The 22721-nt window shown below is 43.2% G+C and overlaps 1 protein-coding gene across 1 annotated transcript in view; it reads left to right on the plus strand.

Annotated features, from left to right (window-relative positions):
* The window catches only part of LOC142052361 (sodium channel protein type 5 subunit alpha-like), a 176503-nt gene that overhangs the window by 90128 nt on the left and 63654 nt on the right, over positions 1-22721 (plus strand). The window contains exon 16 of the mRNA XM_075082263.1: positions 12929-13399. Within this exon, the coding sequence (XP_074938364.1) occupies positions 12929-13399 (471 nt within the window). The remainder of the gene's footprint in view (positions 1-12928; positions 13400-22721) is intronic.

Genomic DNA, 22721 nt, shown 5'->3' on the forward strand with positions numbered 1-22721 from the left:
CACTGAGATGTGTCAGAGAGGAATAAGATCTGATAATAATGCTAGTGCTTTTCTGTAGGTATGTATATAAGGGAATATGAAACTATATCTCATTAACCTTCATGGGTGTGAGACTTATTAGAAATACAGAGGAAGAAGAATGCTAATACATTAGTTCAATCAACCTGCCCCTTGGAAACCATCCTTATGCCTTTTGTTCTAATTGTATTTCCAAGTCAGAGATATTTCTCTAAAAATATTGCTTAAGCATTGACTCCATTACATGAACTGCTGCAAGATGAAATATTTTTTATAGGATCCACCATACATATATGGACATATATATATTTTATTTGTGAAGATGCTTCCAGTGAATTTTTTGTTGTGATTTAGTTGTTTTCTGGGGATTGAAGAGAAGCTGAGTTTTCAAAATAAAAACCGCAGCTCTGTTAAAATAGTAGGGTAGGGTAAAATACTGCCCATTTTTTGTACTACATCTGTCCTTGGTTAATAGTGTGAGTAGGGTTTTGTCAGTGGTTAAGTTCTTGCTAATAGCTGGGTAGTTATTAAAAATCTAGAAGACACTGAGTCAAATTTAATTGGACAAGAGTGTGCAAAGGTAGGTGCAACTAAATGTGTCTCTTTTTATTAATGTCACTGTGCGAGTTGTCTGGGTGTCATTGAAAGGGTAATGACAGCAGGATTCTTCCTAGTGTGCACTGAGAAAAAGACAAGGTAGACAAGGTTTTAATACTAAAATAGGCCAGGTGGTACAAATTTAATATATTATTCATTACTCCTAAACATCTTATACTTTTATATTTAAAAATAAAATCAGTTAACATTATTTCTCCCCACCAAAACTAAGCAGTGAGCAGTTCATTCTAACAGTTGCCTCTAGAAATAGGTTGTTAAAAGGGATATGTGTACAATCAGTTAGTCGTGACAACCTTAACCTTCCTAGGAGGTGTATGATTTTTAAAGGAGACTAGAATTTATCTTTTTCATGTACAGTGCGTATTCATACCTGCATTTCTCCACCTAGAATGTAAGTGGCAACATGGTCTGTGGTTTCCCAAGGAAATATGCTGAAGAATACATTCAGAAACTAAATGTAGTACACAGGACTAGATGCCAGTTTCCTGTCTTTTTGGGTCCTATTGAAGAGTAAGAAATCCCTGCGGTCAAAGACGCCCTGCCTTTGGTCTACTGCTGCCATTCCACATTTCATCCTGTTCCCAAAAGTCGGCTTGGCTGGCTCTTAGTCTGTTAAACTCTTTCAAATCCAATAAAACCACTGGCCCACATTTGCCAAGGAGAATCCCCAGCAGATATGGATCTGCTCCATCGCTTTTGTATTACTGCAAACAGTGCGAAGGAAAAGAGAATCAGACCTGTTGTATCTTCATTCCTCTTAACAATTTTTTCCTTGGCTGCTGTTTAAGTCTCTTTTCTTCTATTTCACTGTCTTTGATTTCATGCATTGTCTTTTATTCTTCCTGTTTTGTTTGGGTCATTCCTAGCCAGGTTCTTGTTTACATTAGTTCTCATTGAATAAGACCCAAATCTGCCCTTCCTTCACTTTTCTTCTACCTAAAATGTATTTTCTTTCTTTTTGGTCAACTCTGGCCTTGATTATAGCAGTCGCCTCTTTGGCATTGCTACGTATCTCTGCTGTAGTCTTCCTGGCCTCATGCTTTGAGCAAATCTCCACTTTCAACATTGCTTTGCTTTCTGCCTTTCATGACATTTTTGCAAGCTCCATCTCATTGTGTATCTTGACTTCACCCTTCCCAATGCACGAGAAAATTCCAAATCTCTGTCCTGAAGCATTTGAAATTCTTGTAATTATTTCAATGCAAAAGTGGTTGGGTTTTTTTTTTTTTTGACCAAGACAATTTCTGTACAGAAGCTCTGCCTTCTGTGGGTCATAGTCATATTTTCTGAGGAAAAGAGTACGTGCTAACTGATCTTAGGGTTTGGCTTGAAGAATAGTTGATATTTTCCACACTGAATTTTCATGGAGATGAAAAGAGGCACTTACATTTGTCTTTGGGGATGGGCATTTTTTTAGCAGCTCTACTCTCAGTTCATCCCTCTTCCCCTCTGTTTGCTGCCTCCTCCTCCTCACCACCAGTTCCCTTCTCTTTCTGGCCCCTCTCACATATACTCATTTGTTGCAACCGCACAACTAAGACCACTCTCATGCTCTTTGTGCTACAAACTCCTTTGTATGGATGTTTCTTCTAGGAGGACTTCCATGTCCCTTCTCCTCTCCTGTAATTCTCGTCTCCCACATTTAGATGTCATGCCATCCCATTTCTCAGAGATTCAGCAAATACAAAATACCTCCTGAAGCCTCTCTGCTTAAAAACACAGGCAGGTGGCTGCATCTATTAACTGTCCAGAGCATGAACTCAAAAGTGTCCCTTCCCTGTCTCAGTAGGACATTCCCTGGCCACCCATCGCAGCTGGTGCCTGGGCGTTCAGGGGACAGCCCCAGCTGGGGCCAGCAGCCATGAATCAGTCCTGCCTGGGGGAAAAGCGGGGAAGGGACCTCAGCTGCCTACCCTCAGGGATGAAGAACAGGTTTTGGCTTGTCATTGTTTACTACTGCAGATGCAATTTTTATATCATAAAATGGACTAGCTGCCTAGGTCTCAATTCCTTTCTTCTCTCTAGCAGACTGATGGTGAGCATAAACTCATAAAAATGCTCTTATGGACAACTTGCACCACTGACTGTCTCTTTTGCTTCCCCAATTTTATCTCCATCTTGCACTAAAGAAGATTTTGACCAACCCCAGTTGCTGGGATTTCAGCCACGCACACTGAATACAATTAAGAAATAAAATAATTTTCAAATTTCCACATTAGCAAAATACCTTTGTATTTCCTGATATAAGAAGGTAGTCAAAGATGAGGTCAACATGCCTGGAAAGAAGAGTTTGCTTTGATCATGCAGTTGAGCATGACTTGATTTGAAGGATGCTGGTAGCCAGTCCTCCACAAAGTGCTTTTCTTATATTTTTAGTCATGCTTCTCTGCAAAACACATCTCAGAGCCAGCTTTATCCTGTAGACATATATTGCAGGAAGAAAAGACATCCACTGCCTTCCCTTCCTTGCAAAAGAACAAGGATACTTCCTTGGGTCTTTTGGAAACACTAAGAAAGCTGCAGAAGTAGCCACAGCTAAGCCAGAGACCGAAGGGGACAGGCTGCAGACGGGGGGCACCATGGCAGCCAGGGGCAGATGGTGGCAGAGGAAATGGGTCACTTTTTAGGACAGCAGTGAGGCACGTGTGTCAGCACCTCCTGCCTTGCAAATATAGGGTGACTCTCGTTTTGGAGATGTAACTGGCTGCACTGCCCGTAAACCCTCCTGCCCCGTTTCTTTAAATATAGGCTTTTGTTCTGCTTTTGAGTCATCGGTCTTCTCCAGCAGAGGTATGTGAAAGCTGCAAGCCCAGCCGTGTGCTGTGAAGGCAGGAGATTTTATACTGTGCAAAATTACCAGTAGAAATCTCTTTCGTAGCCTTCCTCAAAAAGGCCCACCTGGCTGGCAGACAGTTCTGTCACTGTCCTGCCCTCCCAGGAATCTGCGCTTGCAAAATGCAATCAGTCAGAACCTCCTTACACCCCCCAAATTCACTGAATAGGCATCCTTTTTACATTACACTTAAGAGAAAAGTGTGATTCTGTGACGGAGCCCAAGTTAAAATATCAAGCCTGTGAAATGGCTTAGAAAACAACTTTTAAAGGAAATAGTGTTCCCCTCCCTATTAAAAAAAAAAAAAAAAAAAAGCTAGTAAATTATTTCTTGACTCTCTGATTTAATTTTCTAGTCTCTGGGCCTACCCTTTATGGATTTTGTTTTGGTGTAATATATTCAATGCAGGGAAGTAACTCCTTACTATGGCCGTTTTCACTGGTTTACTTTCTCTGCTATTCTGTTTCCAGGGGGGCTTTTATCCTTTTGGGTCCCTGTGACTTTCCTTTCCCCAGACGTTTTCTGCCATGTGTGAATGGGAATTACCTCTTCCTCCTGATCTCCAGCCCTGACTGCCCAAGGGACACAATGGCCTGCAGATGACTGAGTGCAAATCTGAGCGCAGCCGTTGGTCATGGCTGGGTGTCCCCTGCTCAGGGAGGTGTAGGATCTGACTTTTAAAGGGATGACTCCAGGGATCCCACTCGGCCTTGACCCGACAGTGTCCTCCACATAAGCCCAGTCATGCAGGGTTAGGGCTGGTGTGGCCTCTGGGTAAAAATTGCAGAGCTTAAACTTCCAAAATTAGGGGGTGTTATCTTGAGTCTAGTCATTGTATAATAAGTGGTAGCGCAGCTGATGAGGTGGTGTTTGCGTACAAATAGTGAAAATATTCCAGGGATAATATGGGCATTTCTCACCAACCATCACTCCTTGCTGGGAGCAGCAATAGCAAAGACTCTCAAGTGTGTACCATCAGTCCAAGCCTCTTCAGTCTGTCTTGCTCTCTAGTTGTCTTGACATCCTCACCACCATGACAGCCAAATACTTCTGTTGACTAAGCATGAAGGTAATTCGCTCTTGGTTTGTAATCCATAAACTTTTTGTAGTCTTCCTACTGCTTTTGGGGTATCTTGAGCCTTTAACATCGGGAACACAGCTGTCTTGCCGGCAGAGGTTTGCAACTGGACTTGCCCAATAGCATTGTTTGGCCACCTAGACAGTGGCTTGAGAAGTCCACAGCAGCTCTGATGGAGCTCTTGCAATGCTGGTGAATTAGTGTTGTTTTAATATCTGATGAAAAACCCGTGGGAACATGTTTGCTTTTAAGCTGTATGGAAAGAATATTTCTGCCTCCACTCACCATCCCACCTTCCTCTCTCAAATCGGACTTGGAGAATAAGATTTTCAGAACAGGAAGCACTTGGTTTCCAGAGACTCGTCTTCTGATACTTCTAAGGGACTTACTTTCAAAAAACACTGATTGGCTAAACACTAAAATCAGCTAAAATAAAAAAAACCCATAGCCTTAATTCAGTAGCTTTTGACCAGCTGTTGGAGTGGTCCAGTTTGTGTGCACGTTTATACCCATGTAGGTGGATAGAAAATGAAAAAGTCTTGTCAACATGAGGGTTCCACCCGGTTGTGGTAAGAAGTGTCGTGCGTTGCCTCAGATCTGTATTTCGGGGTGACAAGGACGTAGGTCCCCTCGTTCTGCCTGCTTTCACGGTGCTGCAGAGGCTGGCTGGGAGAGAGGAGAGGCTAGTGGCTGGTCCTTGCGAAACAGGAGCGGGGCAAACACCAGTCTCCCTTCCCAGTTCAGCGTCCCTCTCTGAAGAGGCATTTTCACCGTGTGGTCCAGCATGTCAGACGGGCGGCAAGAACAATGTTGCCGTGGTGCCCTTTGCCTGCCCCCTGCTCTCAATAGGATGTACCCGTGCCAGGTCTGACATACCCCAATGCTAGCGCAGCTCCAGTGAAAGCAGGGGGGGATGAATGGCAGCTTTAGATGACCTCAGAAAACTCCTATGTGACACAAAGGTGCTGTGAAGTGTAATTAACGGGCTTAATCTACCCTTCCATTACTCAAGGAGATTTACTCCTATGCAAAGTGGTGAGAATGGCACTGAGGAACCTGTCCCATTAATTATACATATGCCTTTAAACTCTGAAGTGAGGAACAGGGTGACCATTCCCCCCACCCATGCACACACCATCAAACATGGGCAAGCACAGCTGCCATCCAGCATCACTTCTCTGCCTCATACTGCTTAAAGACAACCGGCTGCACAAGAGACCACTGAAACTGCGAGGAAATGTAATATCAATACCCGAAGTTGAGAGCAGTCAGCAAAACTCAGACTTATGGTAAATGCCACAAGAAGACTGATGGCATGGGGGGGGGACATTCATCTCACCCAGTTTCTAGAGTCTACTGTGCAGACAGCTACAGCTGTACCTATTCTTCACAGTCGATGGCAAGAAAAGACATTTTTACTCCTTTTTTTCATCTCACCCAGTGCAGCCATTGATTTTAGGATGGGACACGTTGGGACCAAGCTCCTCTGACCATATGATTGGATCTAGCCTGTTTATAAAGGGATTCCTAGATGCCTTTGACTCCCCTAAAGGGAGTGTGAATGCCAGCCATGTCCAAGGCTGCGCTTTCCAAGCACACTGTCTGCGAGCGCTGTTCTGCACAGGCCGGGGAAATGCACATGGTAGCTGTGAGGCTGGGGAAAAAACAGGCCCTGTTCTCCTCTTTCTTCAGGAAAATGGAAATCATTTGCATGAAATCAATTCCGTATTTGCATATCAGAAAATTATTCCTACCATGTTACTGCCATTTTTCTTTCCTGTGGAGAACATCCACTCTCATTACTAGCGTAAAGTAGTTTAGGGATCTTACATGGGAAATAAACCTAATTTGGGGCATTGGTTTAATACATTTTATTTTTATATTATTAAAATTATTTATACCATTATTTATGTTTAAATAGATAAACTAGTTATTTCACAGAACAGTTTAATATGGAGTTGATAAGAAAAAATTCCTGTTACAACAGACAGGTACTATAGTGGCCCACAAACCCCTCATCTGCAACTGCTAGCCTGCCTTGTAGGATCAAACACAGTCCACTTAGGAAGTTGTACGGCTGCAAGGCAGGAAATCCATCTCCCCATTTCCATGTGTTTTCCCAGCTGACCTTGGCCAAAAAACATATATTATCTCCCACCTGCACCCTGGCCACAAGGATTTCCTGCCATACTGTGGTGTCGCAATCATTTCAACTTAAGAAATTAAGATATCACGAAAATGGGATTATAAGATTGACCACAGGCTAAAGAGAAACTGGACTGGGAGGATATAAGCCTCTTATCCAAGCAGAAATAGCTGAAATAATAGAAAAGGGAATATAGAAAACACTGAACATGTAAATTGCTTTTTGCAGCAGTCTTTCTTGGTAAACTTTGCCCTGGGATGAAAATTTACAAAGGGTTGGAAAATACACTTCCAAGGGAAGAAATAATCCTCCAGTAGTGGAGAGATGCACTAGATGACCTAATACTGCAGGTCTCTGGCTTCAACTTAGATCTCTCACTTCCTTGATGTAGTGAAAGCCCCTTTATGAGCAGTTTTTCTTTGCAGCTTTATGGATTTTGCTACAGTAAATGAGATAAAATAATTGATACATATTGTATTAGGCTTGCTAGAAGTCATCACGGTCTGCAAAGAGAAACCTGCATCTTTCCCATCTGTGCTAGCCAAAGAACAGTGCAGATTCCCACCGCCATCAGAAAACAAACAGGAAGAAACAGTTTCTTCCACTGGTCAGAGAGTGCCTGAAGAGCTTCTTGCTGCTCTGTGTCTAACAGGCACTGCTGGAGAAGCGAGTCTGAATAGCTTGAGGTGTTTGGGTCTTGTTTTATCTACAGAAAAAGGATTAGATGAGTAGTTGATGATCCTGGCAGGTACCTCGCCATGCTGCTCTGCCTGGGCTTTTCTATGCAGCTGAGTGACGGCAGTGACGACGTGCTGCCACGGGGATACAATTTGATTTAACTGCTTTCTTTTTTGCATGACAGAATTCACTGATGGGACGTGTTTTCTGCTCTGGATCCTGTTATAGAAAAGCCTGCTTAGCTGGCTCCTAGGAGACTCCTCTTCCACAGGGAAGCACCCTCCGGTGATGCAGGTCCCTCAGAGGTGCCCCCAGCTGTCCTTTCTATCCACCATCTCCTGCAGTGGAGATGACGGTACACATCTGCAGTCTGAATATCTTCAGCTGTCTGAAGGGTCCTGTGGGCTTACAAGCAAACAAGGCCTGATTAGAGCAGCTCTTGAACTTCTCTGCTTTATGAACCTCCCACCTGAAAAGGTGATCCCATCTCTGACTCCAGCCTACTAGGATTTGTCCTGTGTGGTCTGGGCAGAGAAGAACATCTGGCCTTAATTGCTGCTCAGTATGAAGTTCATTAAACTTCATGCACAGGAAAGGACACGGGGTTTGAAAATCGAAGTCCCTTGTTTTGTTGACAGTGTGCGGTCAAGACAGATCCCCCTCCAGGAAAAGCCACATGGGTGAACAAATATTAGGTCCTCTGCAGTCAAGCAAGTCCAGTAGCTGAGGACTTCACTTTGGAGATGGCTTAACCTCGTCACTGAACTTGTGCAGGTGCAACGTCATTCTTGCTCCTAGCTAAATAAAATACAGAACTATTTTCAATCTGCTAAGAAATGTCCTTGGACTTTCCAGTGGGTTTCAGCCCATATTCAGTGCAGTGCGTGACCCCAGTGAGAGTGCAGGGCAGCAAACGCATTGCCGAATCAATTCACAGGAGTGCAGGAGGACTGCAGGGGCTGGACACTGAATGACATGTGGAAGGTTAAATGCATAAAGATTTATACCCCTCCATTTTTGACAAATCAAGGTAAACACAAGAATGGAAGGGAGATGAGGGAGCAGTCACATGCTTTTTCTCCAAAAGTATTTTAACTTCAACAACAGAGTTTGCAGACAGATATCTTCAAAGAGGGTTTAATCAGAAGGTGTCATCTGAAATTACGCTGTCTGGTTTTGTACTGTGAGGGCCAAAGCAAAAGGAGGGGATGGACCTGAGGTGTTCAGACTGCAACCCACCATGGCAGTATATGTGGCTCCCAGGCCCCACCAGCAGTCCCTGCCTAGGGCTCCTTGGGAAGGGGTGGTCCTTCCAGCAGCCTGCCTTCTCCCCATGGCTGGGGACCTAGGAATTAGTTCATGGCTCCATGCCTCTATATTCTTCACTTGCTGTGACCGCAAGCACTTTGTGCAATGCCAGGCTTGCTACCTGTGTGCTGCAGCTCAGCTCAGGACAGGGCTGAAGCATCCTGTGCTCTTCTCTCGCCTGGTGAAGGTTGCTTGGTTATAAAGGTTGGCCACCACTGGCCTGGAGCATGGAGTACCAGACTGACAACACCTGGCTGGGCTTGACAAGTCATGGACAATGCTCTTAGGCAAATGGTTTAGTTTTCGGTAGTCCTGCGAGGAGCAGGGAGTTGGACTCAATGACCCTTATAGATCCCTTCCAACTTGAGATATTCTATGATTCTGTGTTAGTTATTTGATCAGCATCAGTAAGTGCCCTAACTTTAATCTACCTGTGAGATACTAAACCCAAGCTAGCCTAGGCTTCAATAGGCACCACCAGCAATGGTTCAGCTCTTCAGCATCTTCTGGGATGCCAGACTGTCTCCATCATCTATGGACATCCTAGGAAAACTCCTCCAACTTAAACACCTCAGGGAGGCACCTGACATTAAGCTGGATGGGTCTGATCCTTTGTGCTTTGTAATGGCATAACCAGAGTCACTAGGTCTGGAAAGGCATTAAAAGTGAGAAAGCCTATGAAGGCGTGGTGTATTGTCACTAGGGTAAAAACATCATTATGCTAAAGGAGTTGGGGTTTCTTTGAGTGCATCTGTCACCTGATTCCTAACCTTAAAGACCAAAAAAATTACCTGCTTTCAGAGACTGGCTGCTTGGTGTCACTGGGAAGCAGATTTCTTTTTAAGGGGATCCATACGATGTACAAATATGCCATTGCTTTTGAAATCTGAATTAGTCTTTAGTTTGCTTTTACTTAAACTGAAAGCACTGCGTTAGCAGCCAGGAGGACTGGATATTATTAGTAACCTTTTACAGGAAATGTGGTGTGTCATGGGTTGAGCATATATTTTTGTGGAAAATGCAGTGTGCAGTGAAATGGGGGGAATAAGTAAACATAAAGTGCTTATACAGCAGTTCACTCTATTTGAACACCCAGCAATACACCTCTGAGGTTACCTGCTCACAAAGGAAGGAGGGAATTATATTTGAGATTTATTTTTGGCTAAAAGCATGAAGTGCAAATAGCTCTTTGTGCAAAATGTCAGCTGCATTTCTGGGAAGCAAACAACATTGCCTTAATAATCCATGGTAAATAACAACACTAAGAATGTTACCACCTATTGTACATAACTGCAGGTATATCTGGATAAAGTTATGGAACTGTAGTTTGACATACAAAATAAATACAGAAAAGTAAAACAAGGCTTTTCAAACAAGTTATTCTGTGAAGAGCAGAATTAATGAAGTATAAGACCAAATTCAGCTTCAGATAACAAAATCTGGGTGCCTACATGGAGGTATTCATGTATGGAGAACACATCTCAGCTACCACTACAGGCTGACAGGGATCTAGGGCTTGACTCAGTTTTGTCTAACGCCACTGGGGGTGCTGTAAGGTATCCATCCTGGCATGCAGCGAGGCACAGGTCTCCCATAATAGTGTGCCGTGTCAGCCAGTTGCCTCAGGATAGTTTGGGCACGCTAAGGTCTGTTGGCACTAGATGACTACATATTGGCAGCTGCATGCAGCCCTAATGTGGTCACCTGTATTTGGTCAGGCTCCTTTGTCTACACGATGAACCTCTTTTGATTGAAATTGGGCTTAGATGCCCCATTAGACACTCGAGCTTTGGTGTCTGAGTCTGGAGGCAGCTGCCATCCTTGAAGTGTTATTCAGTTCCCTAAATGCCACCAATCTGGTGCCTGCTGTGACACCCCATCATGTCCTTGTTAGATGAAACCTGCAGCTTTAGGAGGACACAAATTTCCTGTAGTCTTGTGCAGATGTCTCCGATAACCTCAAACAACTGTAGACACCTCTGTTAAGGAAACTGAATTAAACCTATAAAGCCCAGAAGATTTTTATTCTGGATTTCTTTATCCACTCCCTCCTCCAGCTCCTTCCCATGTCCATAGGTTGCCAATGGGAAGGAGACATGTGCTGCGGCTTGTTCCAAGCTTTGTCTGCACTGGTGGCCCGGGCAATGTCTCTTCTTTACCCACATGCTTATTTTCAAGATGCTTGTAGCAATGTGGTTATCTCTGAGACCTCATCCCTCTTTCAGATTTGTTTGAAAATGGCTAAAGTGATTCTGCCGGTGACTCTTTTGCTGATGGACTCCCACCTGCTTGGCAGTATATCCAATACTCTGGTTTTCAACTACCTATCAGACAACATCGCTTGCAATACCTCTGAGTGGGCTATGTAATGGAAGATCGATTCATACGAGACCGCCACTGTGATTAAGAGGAGACCCACATGAGCTGTCAGTGACACCCCAGTGAGATGGACCAGCTAAGAAACAATTAGCTTTAATCTCACTTTACTTTAGAGCAGGGTAGTGCTCAGTGCAGCAATAGTTTATTCAGCAGTTCATAACGGACACGGACATCTGCTGCGCTACCAACTGCTTTCATTTATAATCATGGTGATTGCAGAGAGTACTTTACAAAACGGGACTGACGGGACATTTCAAATACAGTGTCACCAGAGTGATTAAGACCAGGCTACTTTTCAAAATTCTGGCTCATATATTCTGAATATTTAAAATAAGGGGAACAGGGTGAGGGGTTTATAGCAAAATCTATTTGGTAAGGCCCAGTACTGTTTACACCGTTTATTTTGGTCCAGTAGAGTTTATCCATTTAAAATGCTATCAGAAAGACAGAAGCTAGGGGACTTACAAGTATTTCTGGTAGCATTAAGAGACCACTGAGAAAATATCTTCATTATGTCCATTTTACTGTTAAAATGTCAGGAGTGCTGCAGCACTGATGTCTCCCTTGCAGTGCCACAGAGCTGGCGCCCACCCACCTTGTACAGGCAGCAGATGAGTTGATACCAGGCAATTTGGTCCTAGCTTATTTTGGGTAAATATTGGTTTGAGTCACCTTTGCTCCATTCTCATCATCCCAGGCGCCTACCTCCAGTACGAGCTTCTGGCCCTTGTCAATCTGGCACAAAAGCTGTAATTCATTCCTTCTCAGACCACAAGCAGGTGTAACTTCCCATACAGAGCAGCTGGTGATCAGCCTGCAAGAGGTATTACTGGGAATACCCTTCTAGAAGAAACTGGTTTTATTTATTGGATATAATTGTATATTCTGGGAAAAAAAAAATTAAAACCAGCTAGAAGGTAAAATGAGGTTTAAATCACCAAATATGACACCCAAATGTGTAGTTGTGTCTAATCTTGCAGTGCACTACGAGCAAAGGTAGACAGTTCTGAAGTTGCAGAAACAAGAGGAAGCCAACTTATGGTCTCCAGTTCAGTTTGGATCTTCTCACACATCTGTGAAAATCTTCAAATAGTTTTTTCCTTACTAGTAGCAGCATTTCCAGGCCAAACCTGCTTTGGGGGTGAGCCCTGCTCCAATTTAGCCACATTAATCCTGAGTGTGATGGCTTGTTTTTGCCTGGAGGGCAAACATTTTGAAACTATGAGACCTTTTAGGTGTTTATTCACAGTCGTAATAGTTTTTCTCCATGGCCCAGAGGATATTTAAATCAAGACTATCGGTGAAAACACGTACAAATGTTTAGAAATGTTTCCAGATATACTATTTGGTTTAAGTGCCACGCATATGAATATCCTTATATACTATGAAATAAAAATAACATTATTCACACAGTAAAAACAAAAAAGATCCTGAAAACGTTCTTCTTATAGTTTTTTCTACATGTAAGCAGTACCTTTCTGGATGTCGATAAGTGTTGCAATTAGTGATTTTCTCCAAGACGGAATACTGGCAATTACAGGAAATTCGTTATACCACCACTTATAAGAATATTTACACTATGTAGCTTCCAATTAAAATTTTATCCTATATTCTGTTTCTAAGCTTTGCCTTTTCTTTTTTGTGTTTTGGGGTGTTGGAGAGGGAAAGGAATGTCAGAATGTGTTATTGTCCATGCTAAATTTCTGCACCTGAAATCAGAGTGTTTGGAAATATCTGCACGCCTTCTTTTCCTACTGAAATCACCTACGTAGTTCCATGAAGACTGGTGATGTTCCAGTGGCACAGAGTAGATGAGACTCAGACCCTCCAAAATTAATCACTGATTTCCTTTTAACTTTACTGGTTTCAGGTGCTCAACCTGTTCCTTGCCTTGCTGCTAAGCTCTTTCAGTGCCGACAACCTCTCGGCACCAGACGAGGACGGGGAGATGAACAACTTGCAGCTTGCTTTCGCTCGGATCAACAGGGGTCTTCAGTACGTGAAACACACGACGTGGGATTTTTGCTGCAATGTCCTCCGGCACCCCAAGACAACGGCTGAAAAGAAGGCAATGATGAAGCTTGCTGCCCAGAACACAGGTGCCCTGAACAATTGTGTGAACAGTCATACAACGGCCGAGTTCGGCAAAGACATGGAGAATCACAAAGAGAACCATACAGAGGATGGGATGAATAAAATTGGGGAGAAACACCTAGGAATTACAGACAACGATGATTTTATGACCAATCCTGACCTGTCCATTTGTGTTCCTATTGCTGTGGGAGAGTCGGATATTGAGGAGGAAGATGAGGAGCAGAGCACCTTTACGGAAATGGACCAGGTAGGCAACTAAAATATTTACTAGTTGCAGCTTATTAAGCTGGTCTTTGTTCCCACCCTTGCTCTGGATCCATGGCTTATGATGCAAAACTCCTATGGCCTAATCCTGCCTTTGATATGTTGTTAACTTCAGAAGAAGTTACGCGTGCATATCTAAGAGCAAAATTCAGTCTCCAACAAGAGGCATTCCCTTTGTATTCTTGTGCTTGTCTAGATTAATTTTTCTAACCAGAGCAGTTAAACCCTTTCTCACACAGGAGCCTGGTTTTGGTTTTTTCTTTTTTTTATTTCAGCTGAATCATGGGAATGTTACAGAACAAATCTTATGTCCTCTGAGTATAGCAGGGGGTTTTCTCAGTGTGCAAAAGTGGGCAATGGCTCTGTTTGATTTGTGCAGCAAGAATCGAGGGCCACGTAGTTCTCTTAGAAATACAACGAGGCAGAGGCTGATATGACACGGCACCAGAGGAAGAGAGGAGATATGTAATTGTATATATTCAGACAGGAAAAATAGTTATTTGCCTGTTCTTTGGGGTGACATTGCAGATTTTCATATTCCCCAGAGAACTCAGTAATAAAGGCTGAAAAATTCTGTGTGTTTTGAAGTGTTGGTGTAAAAGAGAGAAGAAAAATCTTCATGGGAACACTTTTCTTTCTCTCCTCCCCCTCTCCCATTTCTACCAGCTTTATCTCTTGGCTCCACACACCATATCTAGTTAAAGTTTTCCAGACCCTCCAGCCTTGATCCAACATCCTCTGACACCGGCTGAGACCCGCGGAGTTCAGCAGGCACTGGATCAGAGCTCCCATTTCAGATCCAGCTGTCAGGAGGGATCCCCGATCTCTCAGTTGGGGGGAAGCAAGTTTTGAAGCAAAACTGTCCTTAGAGACGGGCTGTCCTAAAAAAACCCCAAGGAAGGACTCTGTGTCAGGAGGTGGGCACAAGCTGGCTGCTAAATGTTAATTTCTCTTGCTTCGCTGAGGAAATCTTTACAGTGTTAGTGTATCCACTCACCAGCAGGTCTTACACATTGACCATCCCCTTGGGGAGCTGAAAGGCAAGGGGTCAGAAAACTTTGTCACCAAGTCCCACTGTCCAAATAAAGACCTAGGTAGCAAAAAAGAAGTCTGAAATTTTTGGTAAATGCTTTTAAGGACATTTTGTATCATTTTTAAGGAATACTTTTATTGAAATGACCTGTGGATCGGTGTGGGTAACATGGAAAATATCTACTTTTATTCTTTGAAGTCCTTTTCTATTCCCAGCATTGTATTAGTTAAACCTACAAGCAGAGTACACTTGAAAAATAGTATTAATACAGTAGATGGGTTTCTTAATATTAGCCAATCTGCAAACACTGACTAGTATAAATATGTTTAATAGTATATAAATGTGTTTAGTGCGGGAGTTTTCCTTCACAGTGCAAAGCAAAAGTTTGTTGAAACTTTGCGCTTAAGTGTCCATGAGGTCTGGAAACGTGTGTCTGTGCGTGTGCGTGTGTGTGCACACGTGTGTGTGTGCCACACGTGTGTATCTTGCATCACTGTATTCCACCTTCCTCAAGATAAATATCAACGTTCAGAATTGCAAGATAACTGCAGCATAGATCAGTTTGCCTGCCATATGAGGATAGGCTGGGAGAACTGGGTTTGTTCAGCCTTGAGAAAAGGAGGCTCAGGGGGATCTCATCACCATGTACCAGTACTTAAGGGGAAGCTACAAAGAAGATGGAGACTCCCTTTTTACACGGAGTCCCATGGAGAGGGCAAGGGGGGATGGACACAATTTGCTCTTGGGGAGATTCTGACTGGACACCAGAGGGAAATTTTTCACAGTGAGGACAGTCACCATTGGAATAATCTCCCCAGGGAAGGGGTTGACTCGGCCACGTTGGACACCTTCAAGAGTTGCCTGGACAGGGCGCTGGGCTATCTTGCCTAGACTGCGCTCTTCCTAGAAAGGTCGGACTAGATGATCCCTGAGGTCCCTTCCAGCCTGGGATTCTGGGATTCTGTGATCATGGTGGGTCTGGGATTTTTACATCTTACAGGACCTTAAAAGTATAGATGTGGGTTTCTGTTTAGCTGCACAATGTGCCCATGTAGGTGCCTGTGTCTATATTAGTGGACGGAACAGGTAGCCATTCATTTCATGCTGAACAGCAAGTAAATTTGGAATTAGACTTTTAGTGAGATCTATCAGAGGCAAGAGGGAGAGAACTGCTGTAGAAATATAGACATTTTAGTGAAATGGAACATTATGAATAAAAGTTGATTTGAAAATATTAAGAAAAATTCTTCAAATTGTTTCAATAATGCTAAAACTTTGTACTATAAACATTGAGGAATCAGAGTGAAACAAAATAGGAGGAAACAAAACCCAGTAGGAGAAGCAAACCAAAATACTGTTTTCACACTGTATCTTTTAATACAATTTGCAATAAACATTAGAGTAGCATTGTCATGTTACCACAACATATTTGAAATGCAGTGAAATAATAGAGCTCACTGCTAGCCTGTGCATTAAATAGAAGGCATGGACTTGAGAAATGTATTAATTAGCTTTGTCACTAGCGTTTTGCAGGCTTTGACAAACAGCTGCTGCAGGTCTCTGTTGTTCCCCTGCACATAGCCTTGACCAATGGTTTTCAGCCTTAGTCTACAGGCCTGAGGGGTCTACTGCTGAAGAGGTCCAAACCAGAAATCAATTTATATATCCAGTAAACAATTTTATCAAATTTCTAGAGAGGAAAATGTGTGCACGTGAGGGGTTTCCAACTCAAAGATTCAAAATACATTGGCATAATAAATAAATAAAAATAGGAAGAAGCTCAACAGCAGAAATTCTAATTGTGTAATGAGCTTTGCGTTTGCTTTCCTGTAAAATGCTAATAAATTTGTGCAGCTGTAAGTGTCTCCATAAGGAGCAGAGCTGTGAGAAAGCAGATCCCAAACGATTCAAAGATCTGCCATTTTTAACGGTGCCCATCCCAAAGATGTATGATCTCTGGGCCCACAAAAAAGTGTCTTGGTTAACACGTAGGTTACTGCAGAAGATATTGTTGCACCTGGACGTCGGAATGAAATCCCAGTTCCCTGGAGTTGTCAGTGTTACAGCTTGCTAACCTTTGTATCAAGGGCAGCCCTGTGGAACCCTGGGGAATAAACTTCCCCACTCAATCCCAGAAGCTTTACATCTGCGAGCCCCAGCTCCATGGGGGTCCTTACCTCCTCCCCTCCACAATGGCCACGATAACCGCGGCAGAGCTCGCAACAGAACAGCATGAACAAGAGCAAAATTTACATGATTGCATTGAAAGGGCACAATTATGGTGAAGTATCTTTTTGTGTGGAGGGCATCATACAGAAACGAAACAAGAACTACCAAGGGTACACTAAACATTCAAATCTATTCTAACTTTCCCCTAATTATAATCCATATTTTTACATATTTAAATATTTTAGCATGTACAAAGAGAATGTGTATGTATATTTACTTCTCAGGAGAAGACAACGTACCCTGCTTCATTTTAAAGTTGTTGGCTGACCTGGATTTAGCAGCCCTTTGGCAACATTGCCAGGACCTTCCTTTCTCCTCATGCATGTAGATTTTGGTGCAATAGCATGGGAGAAGAGGCAAAAAGAGGTGCATAAACAAGGAGAATATGTATGCATGCCTCTCAAGTGCATGGCTAGGTAACTCTACACAATCGTTACATATTCTTTACACTTTGTCAGCTGAAGATCCCGGACCATATTCTATTCACTCTGTGTTCACGCCATCCAGACTCATCCGTCATGACAGAGAGGCTAAAGAGAGGCTGGTCTTCAAGCAGAACCACGGACTTGTTGATCCCAATGGGGTATTTTAGGGTGATGATCAGCTCAGCTTACAGCTCCTGTACGAACGCCGGGCTCTTCCCGGAAAGTCACAAAACTAAAGTAAGCCATTGTGGCTATGGGAAATGGCCCCACAGCATTACACGCAGCAGTTTGAAATTTCAGATGACAAGAAATCCTTCTGTGACTGCACATTTTCGTCTGAGTAATAGAAATGTCTAAGTTTAAACTTCAGCTGCCATTTCTATTATCAAAGCTTACACTGGCAGCAGCCGTCTTCCCGAATGCTACCAATTTGTGGCACTGTCATTGAGAAGGTTTTGAAGGAGCAAGAACCACCTGATACCTTCTAAATCTCCTTTCTTTACTGAGATGCAAGTGAGATACTCTGCCGATTGGGAAAGCCAGGAGACATGTGCCTGTAGCCGACGTATATGGTGAAAGGATCAGAAAGAATCTGAACAATAAAAGTCAGCACAGGTGCAAAAAGTTGGCAGCAGAGGAGAGGGCTGAGAAAGGTCCTCCTTGAACTTAATTAATTAATCTTTATTATGTGATACGTGTGTTGATGCCAGTCACTGCAACATTTTAACTGAGGGCTTTACCTGAACCCCTTCCTGGCTCTGCTCATAGTGCTGGAGAAGTCTCTGTTAGTCCACGAGATTTCTTCAGGATTTGATGAGAAGTTTAGCCTTATAACGAGAACAAGAATAATCACAACATGAATGTCATCCATCCAGTCATTCTTTAGACATGGTGTCCAAATAACCTTCTATTACATTAAAACTACCTTCCATTTTTCCTCTGTCTTTGAGATGTGTAACCCAAATATGGGTTGTCCTAGCAGGAAAGCAGCTCCCAAAAGCTCAGCAGCAACCACAGCAACATGCTGGTTGCATCTTCTTAAGGATCTTTTGGGTTCTCACTTTGGCTTCCTAAATTACTAAAATGTGGAAATTGTTTATTTGAAACTCCATAGACTGTCTTGTAAGTGCTTATAAAGACCACCTCTTCATACCTGACACCAACTTTCAGTCTCTTGAAGGAGTAAGATCCAGATTATGGGGCAGTAAGGTGATGGAACAATCCAGCGTGCTCAGTCCAGTCCACCTGACACAGATGATCCTACCAGGACTTACCTGCAATTTAACTACACTGAAAGTTTCATAAATCAGAGGGGTTCGTACCATTTAGATTAGACATGTAAGGCAAAGCTTAATTCTTCAAAATTCCTACTTTAGTATCTCTTAACCTTCAAGGTGCCCACTGCTGTAGCCCAGGAAGGTGCGTGCCTTTTCCAGTGACATCACTTTGTCGTTCAGAGGAATCCTGAGGTAGACTAAAAGGAGGTTCCAGATGAGTAACGCTGGGTGTCCTGAATCAGTCCCCAAAGTACAGTGCCCGGCACTTATTCCATTGAACTCTGTGTTGTTTCTATTACTCCAAGCATCAACAACATCCAAGTCATTCTGCACGGTATCTGGATCCTTTTGTGCATTGATGAGTTTCTACAGTCAGCAAAATTCATTAGTACAACCTCAGAAAATGGCTTTACCCTTTCCTTGTTTTTTGAGTCAGCCCAACGAGGCTGCTATTGCTTTCTCCTCCTTCTAAAATTTAATTACTTCATGGCCTGCCTTATTCAAACTACTGCCCTCGACTTGATCTCTATAGCATGACACTGAAAGGAAAATCCATGCTGCAGTGGCTAGTGGCTCTTGGCCACACCTCACATTCGCCCCCTCTGCAGTGACAGAGCCAGGCACGGATGCTGCTTTCCGCAGAGATAAGACCTTTGTATTTTCACATGCAGCATAGTGCCGAGGCAGCAGCACTTGCCTGCTTGTCTTCAGAAAATGCCATTATTGATTTGTTCCAAGGGAGTGCCTAATTGGGTCATATGGAAAGTGCTGGCTGCCTGCTGCCAGGACGGAGCGCTTTGCAGCTTCTTAGCCCTTCCTCGACACCAGGCACGCACGCTGCAGGAGTGCTGCCTTTCCGTGCACGGCGGCCGCATCCCAGCTCCCACCATGGCTGATTTGTGCCATCCTGGGACTGCAAAGCAGGCGGAGGTCTGGCCCGTCCTCTTGCCCAAGGCTTACTTCTGGCTGTGGAAATCCTTAAATAGCAGAGAGTTGTTGCTGTGCCTGCTAGGGCTCACCTTCCCATGACCTGGCAGGGAATATTGCCTGCGGGAAGGGGGCAGTGTCTTTGATTGCCTCTCAGGGTTGCCCAGTTTCCCACCTGCACAGCTGCACTCTCTAGACCCCTCCAAGGCAGAGCAGCACCTCTGCTGTGATTGTCAGGGGGTTTGGGTCTGCACAGAAGACCCAAGTCAATAACATTGTCTGGATTTTGCAGACAGGGTGAGTATTTATCGCCCTGCTTTCTCAATCATATTCAGATTTTTTTTCTCAGTTGGCAGTTCTCCCCTCGTGTATACCCTTGCCTGGGCTCCACCAAACACATCTGCCAGGAAAACCAGTTTTCCAGGCGTTAGACGAGTAATTGCCTCTGTACATGTCAGTGACAGAGCTGGCTGCCACTACAGGCACTACTGAAATTGTACAGTTTCTATATTGCTCTGAAATGGATGAAAGCCCCAAGCTTTTATTCTCTTCGTCCCCCTATTTATTTCAGAATTACTGACTCATTTTATTTCATTTGACAAGGTGAAACTATTTCTGATAGCTCTGTTTTGCATGTTTCTACCAGTAAGAGATTCATAATGTTGAGATCAGAGAGGACCATTAGGATCATCATGCTTTTGCTTTCTCATAGCACTGACTCAAAGACTTCAACCGATAATTTCTGCACAGAGCCTGGGAGTTTATTTTAACTATGATACATCATTTGTAAGGCAGAGAAAAGAATGAAATGTCTCAGGTAACAGAGAGTTCATCACCTGCATCTGGACCCACATCTGTTTCCTTTGTATACAGTGGAAATTTTACCGTACAATTTCTGTGCATTACAGACCTGCTCCGAAACCTGAATTGATTCTTAAAAGTCAATAGAATTATTCCAGGTTGACATAAGTGTAGCTGGAATTATTGCAAATTGCCATAAAAATGCCAGTGCATAAAGATTTTGATATAAAATTGTTTGTGACAATGTGTTATGCTCCTAATAATTCTAACATCTATAAATCAGAGATACCATGAAGTCATGTGTTTATTTGACAGGGTACATTAATTTCAGCCTTTTACTGCAGGAAATATACTTTATTGTCAGCAACCATAATGCCCTTTCAGACAGTATTTATATTCCATCTGGTTTCAGTTTCAGTCTGTGGGATATGTTCTCTTTTAGTGCAACAGGATAAAATACCTTTGAAGTCAGTTGATGACTCCCCAGTTCTTACTGGCTGGAGAGTGAGCCCACATGTATACATGTGTGCAGCACGCAATAAATCTTACCGCGTTCCCCTTGTCAGCTTTATTTGGGCAAATATTTTTCTGAAAGTTATATCAGATAGCATGGCTTTTTCATTATTATTACATACATAGTTTGCCCAGATTTCTCCCTTCTGTATGTTTTGCATTTCTTGAAAACTGCATGGATTTGCTAATCATTTTTAGCAATACAATAGAATCTTTCTGTATTACTGTCTTCAGAAGAGTAGCACCAAGGCCATTAGAGAAAGAAAAAGGACTGTAAATCACGGCAGATTTAAAGCACCTAAGTCTGTGTCTTTGCTTTTACATCTAGGCAGACATTGGTGTTTATTTTGTTTCAGAACGATGGGGCAGAAGGAGAAGACTCCATGTCAGATCTCTGCTGACGTGATTAGAGCAGTCACACTGCGAACAAAGGTTTTAGGGTGCTTATTCAGTGCACGGTGGCAGGGAAATATATTTGTCTACAGCATAATGCCTAAGGTGCAGGAAACACAGGGAGCTAATGGAGGAGAGAAAGAGGGGGGAGAGAAAAAAAAAAAAAAGCAGCCTGGCATTGAAAGAAGCGATATCAGGCGTAGCGGACTTGACAACATGCATTTGGACAAGTGCCCAGACCGTGGACTACACGTCAGTCACAGCCTACTGGGTGCCATTTCCCAGTATCCATATCCCTCCCTAGAGCAAAATGCTGCCCAGAAATGAGCATTTCTCGTCGTTCCTCCCTTTGGTAAAGAAAATGCCGACATTTAACATTTTGGACAAAATGAACAGCAGCCAGATCCCCAACAGCTCCTGTGCCAAGGGAGACAGTGCGTGCGTGCATGCGTCGGGGGGTTGAGGTTGCTCCCATTAGTTATGGTCCAAAATAACAAAATTTAAAATAATGGTTATTTTGTTGCTATTGCCTGTAATAATATGATACTTCCTTACTGATCAAAATATTAACACCTTATTTGGGTGAAAGATTCTGTGTTATTTCAGGCACTGTCACTTACTGCACTTTGAGGCAAACTTCCAAAACTTAAACTTCCATCAGAGGAGCCCATTAGTTTGAGTTCGTCATATTATGCTGCGGAGAGATCCCAATTACCAAAAGAAACATAAAGTAGGTTGTGATTAAACTTCAAAATGCAATTTAGCAGAAGATATTAGCTTGAACTCTGAACAATGAACACTTATGAAATGCTTTCACTGGTTATTTAAGCCTATTGAATTGATAACAGGCTAAATTAACTTTGGCAGTCCATCTTTTTGCCAAGCTCTCCCACTTAGACTAATTTTAAGAGTCAACCCTTGGAATAATGAATCTATGTTTTATTATGGGCAGTGTGTTGCCCAGTGTGGGGAAAGATCTGAGGCCGGCAAGGCAGACACCATTACAGCAGTGTGCCTTGCTCCTCCGTGGCCAGAGTTCAAATGCTTAAAACATTCTGGATTAATCTGAGAAGGAGCACTGCTAAGCTGTTGTTTCCCTCCTTGAGGGATGACGTTTGGCAAAGCTTCCAGTGCTTGTGCAGAGACCAGCAGTTAGTGGCTGTGATGATGTTTGCCTGGTGAAGTTTAATTCACCCTTATTGAGAATGAAAGAAAATACCCGGGCAGGCTGGTTCCAGGGGAGGTTTTGCTGTTAACGTCCTCTGCTGAGCAGCTGTGGTTTCTGGCCAGCCTTAGTTTTACCATTCTGAATTTTAAGGGCCAGATTCTGGTATTTTTATCCAGCTAAGTACTCACAGGTGCATTACTTTCTTCCAAATATCCTACAACTTTCAGGGGAAAAAAATGTGTGTCTGAGGCCCAGCAGGAGGGCAAGTTCTGTGTTTAGCTACATAGGTGTAAGTTCAAACTACAGTGGCATTAACTCTGACAGATGACAGCTCAATTGGAAACTCCCTTGGGACCTGCTGACATCCAAGTACAGGGGCATAATTTCATCTACTGGTACATTCACCGGGAGCTCGGCAACAGGCCTGAGCTGTTTCTGAACTCGGAGACTATTATATTTATCCTGTTTTGCCCATGTTGATCTTCTGCATGCATGTGTTGGTGACTTGAGTTTTAATAAACAAGGTCCCTTAAAGGTTG

The sequence above is a fragment of the Phalacrocorax aristotelis genome, chromosome 2 (assembly GCF_949628215.1).
Source record: "Phalacrocorax aristotelis chromosome 2, bGulAri2.1, whole genome shotgun sequence".
In the NCBI taxonomy this organism is placed as follows: Eukaryota; Metazoa; Chordata; class Aves; order Suliformes; family Phalacrocoracidae; genus Phalacrocorax; species Phalacrocorax aristotelis.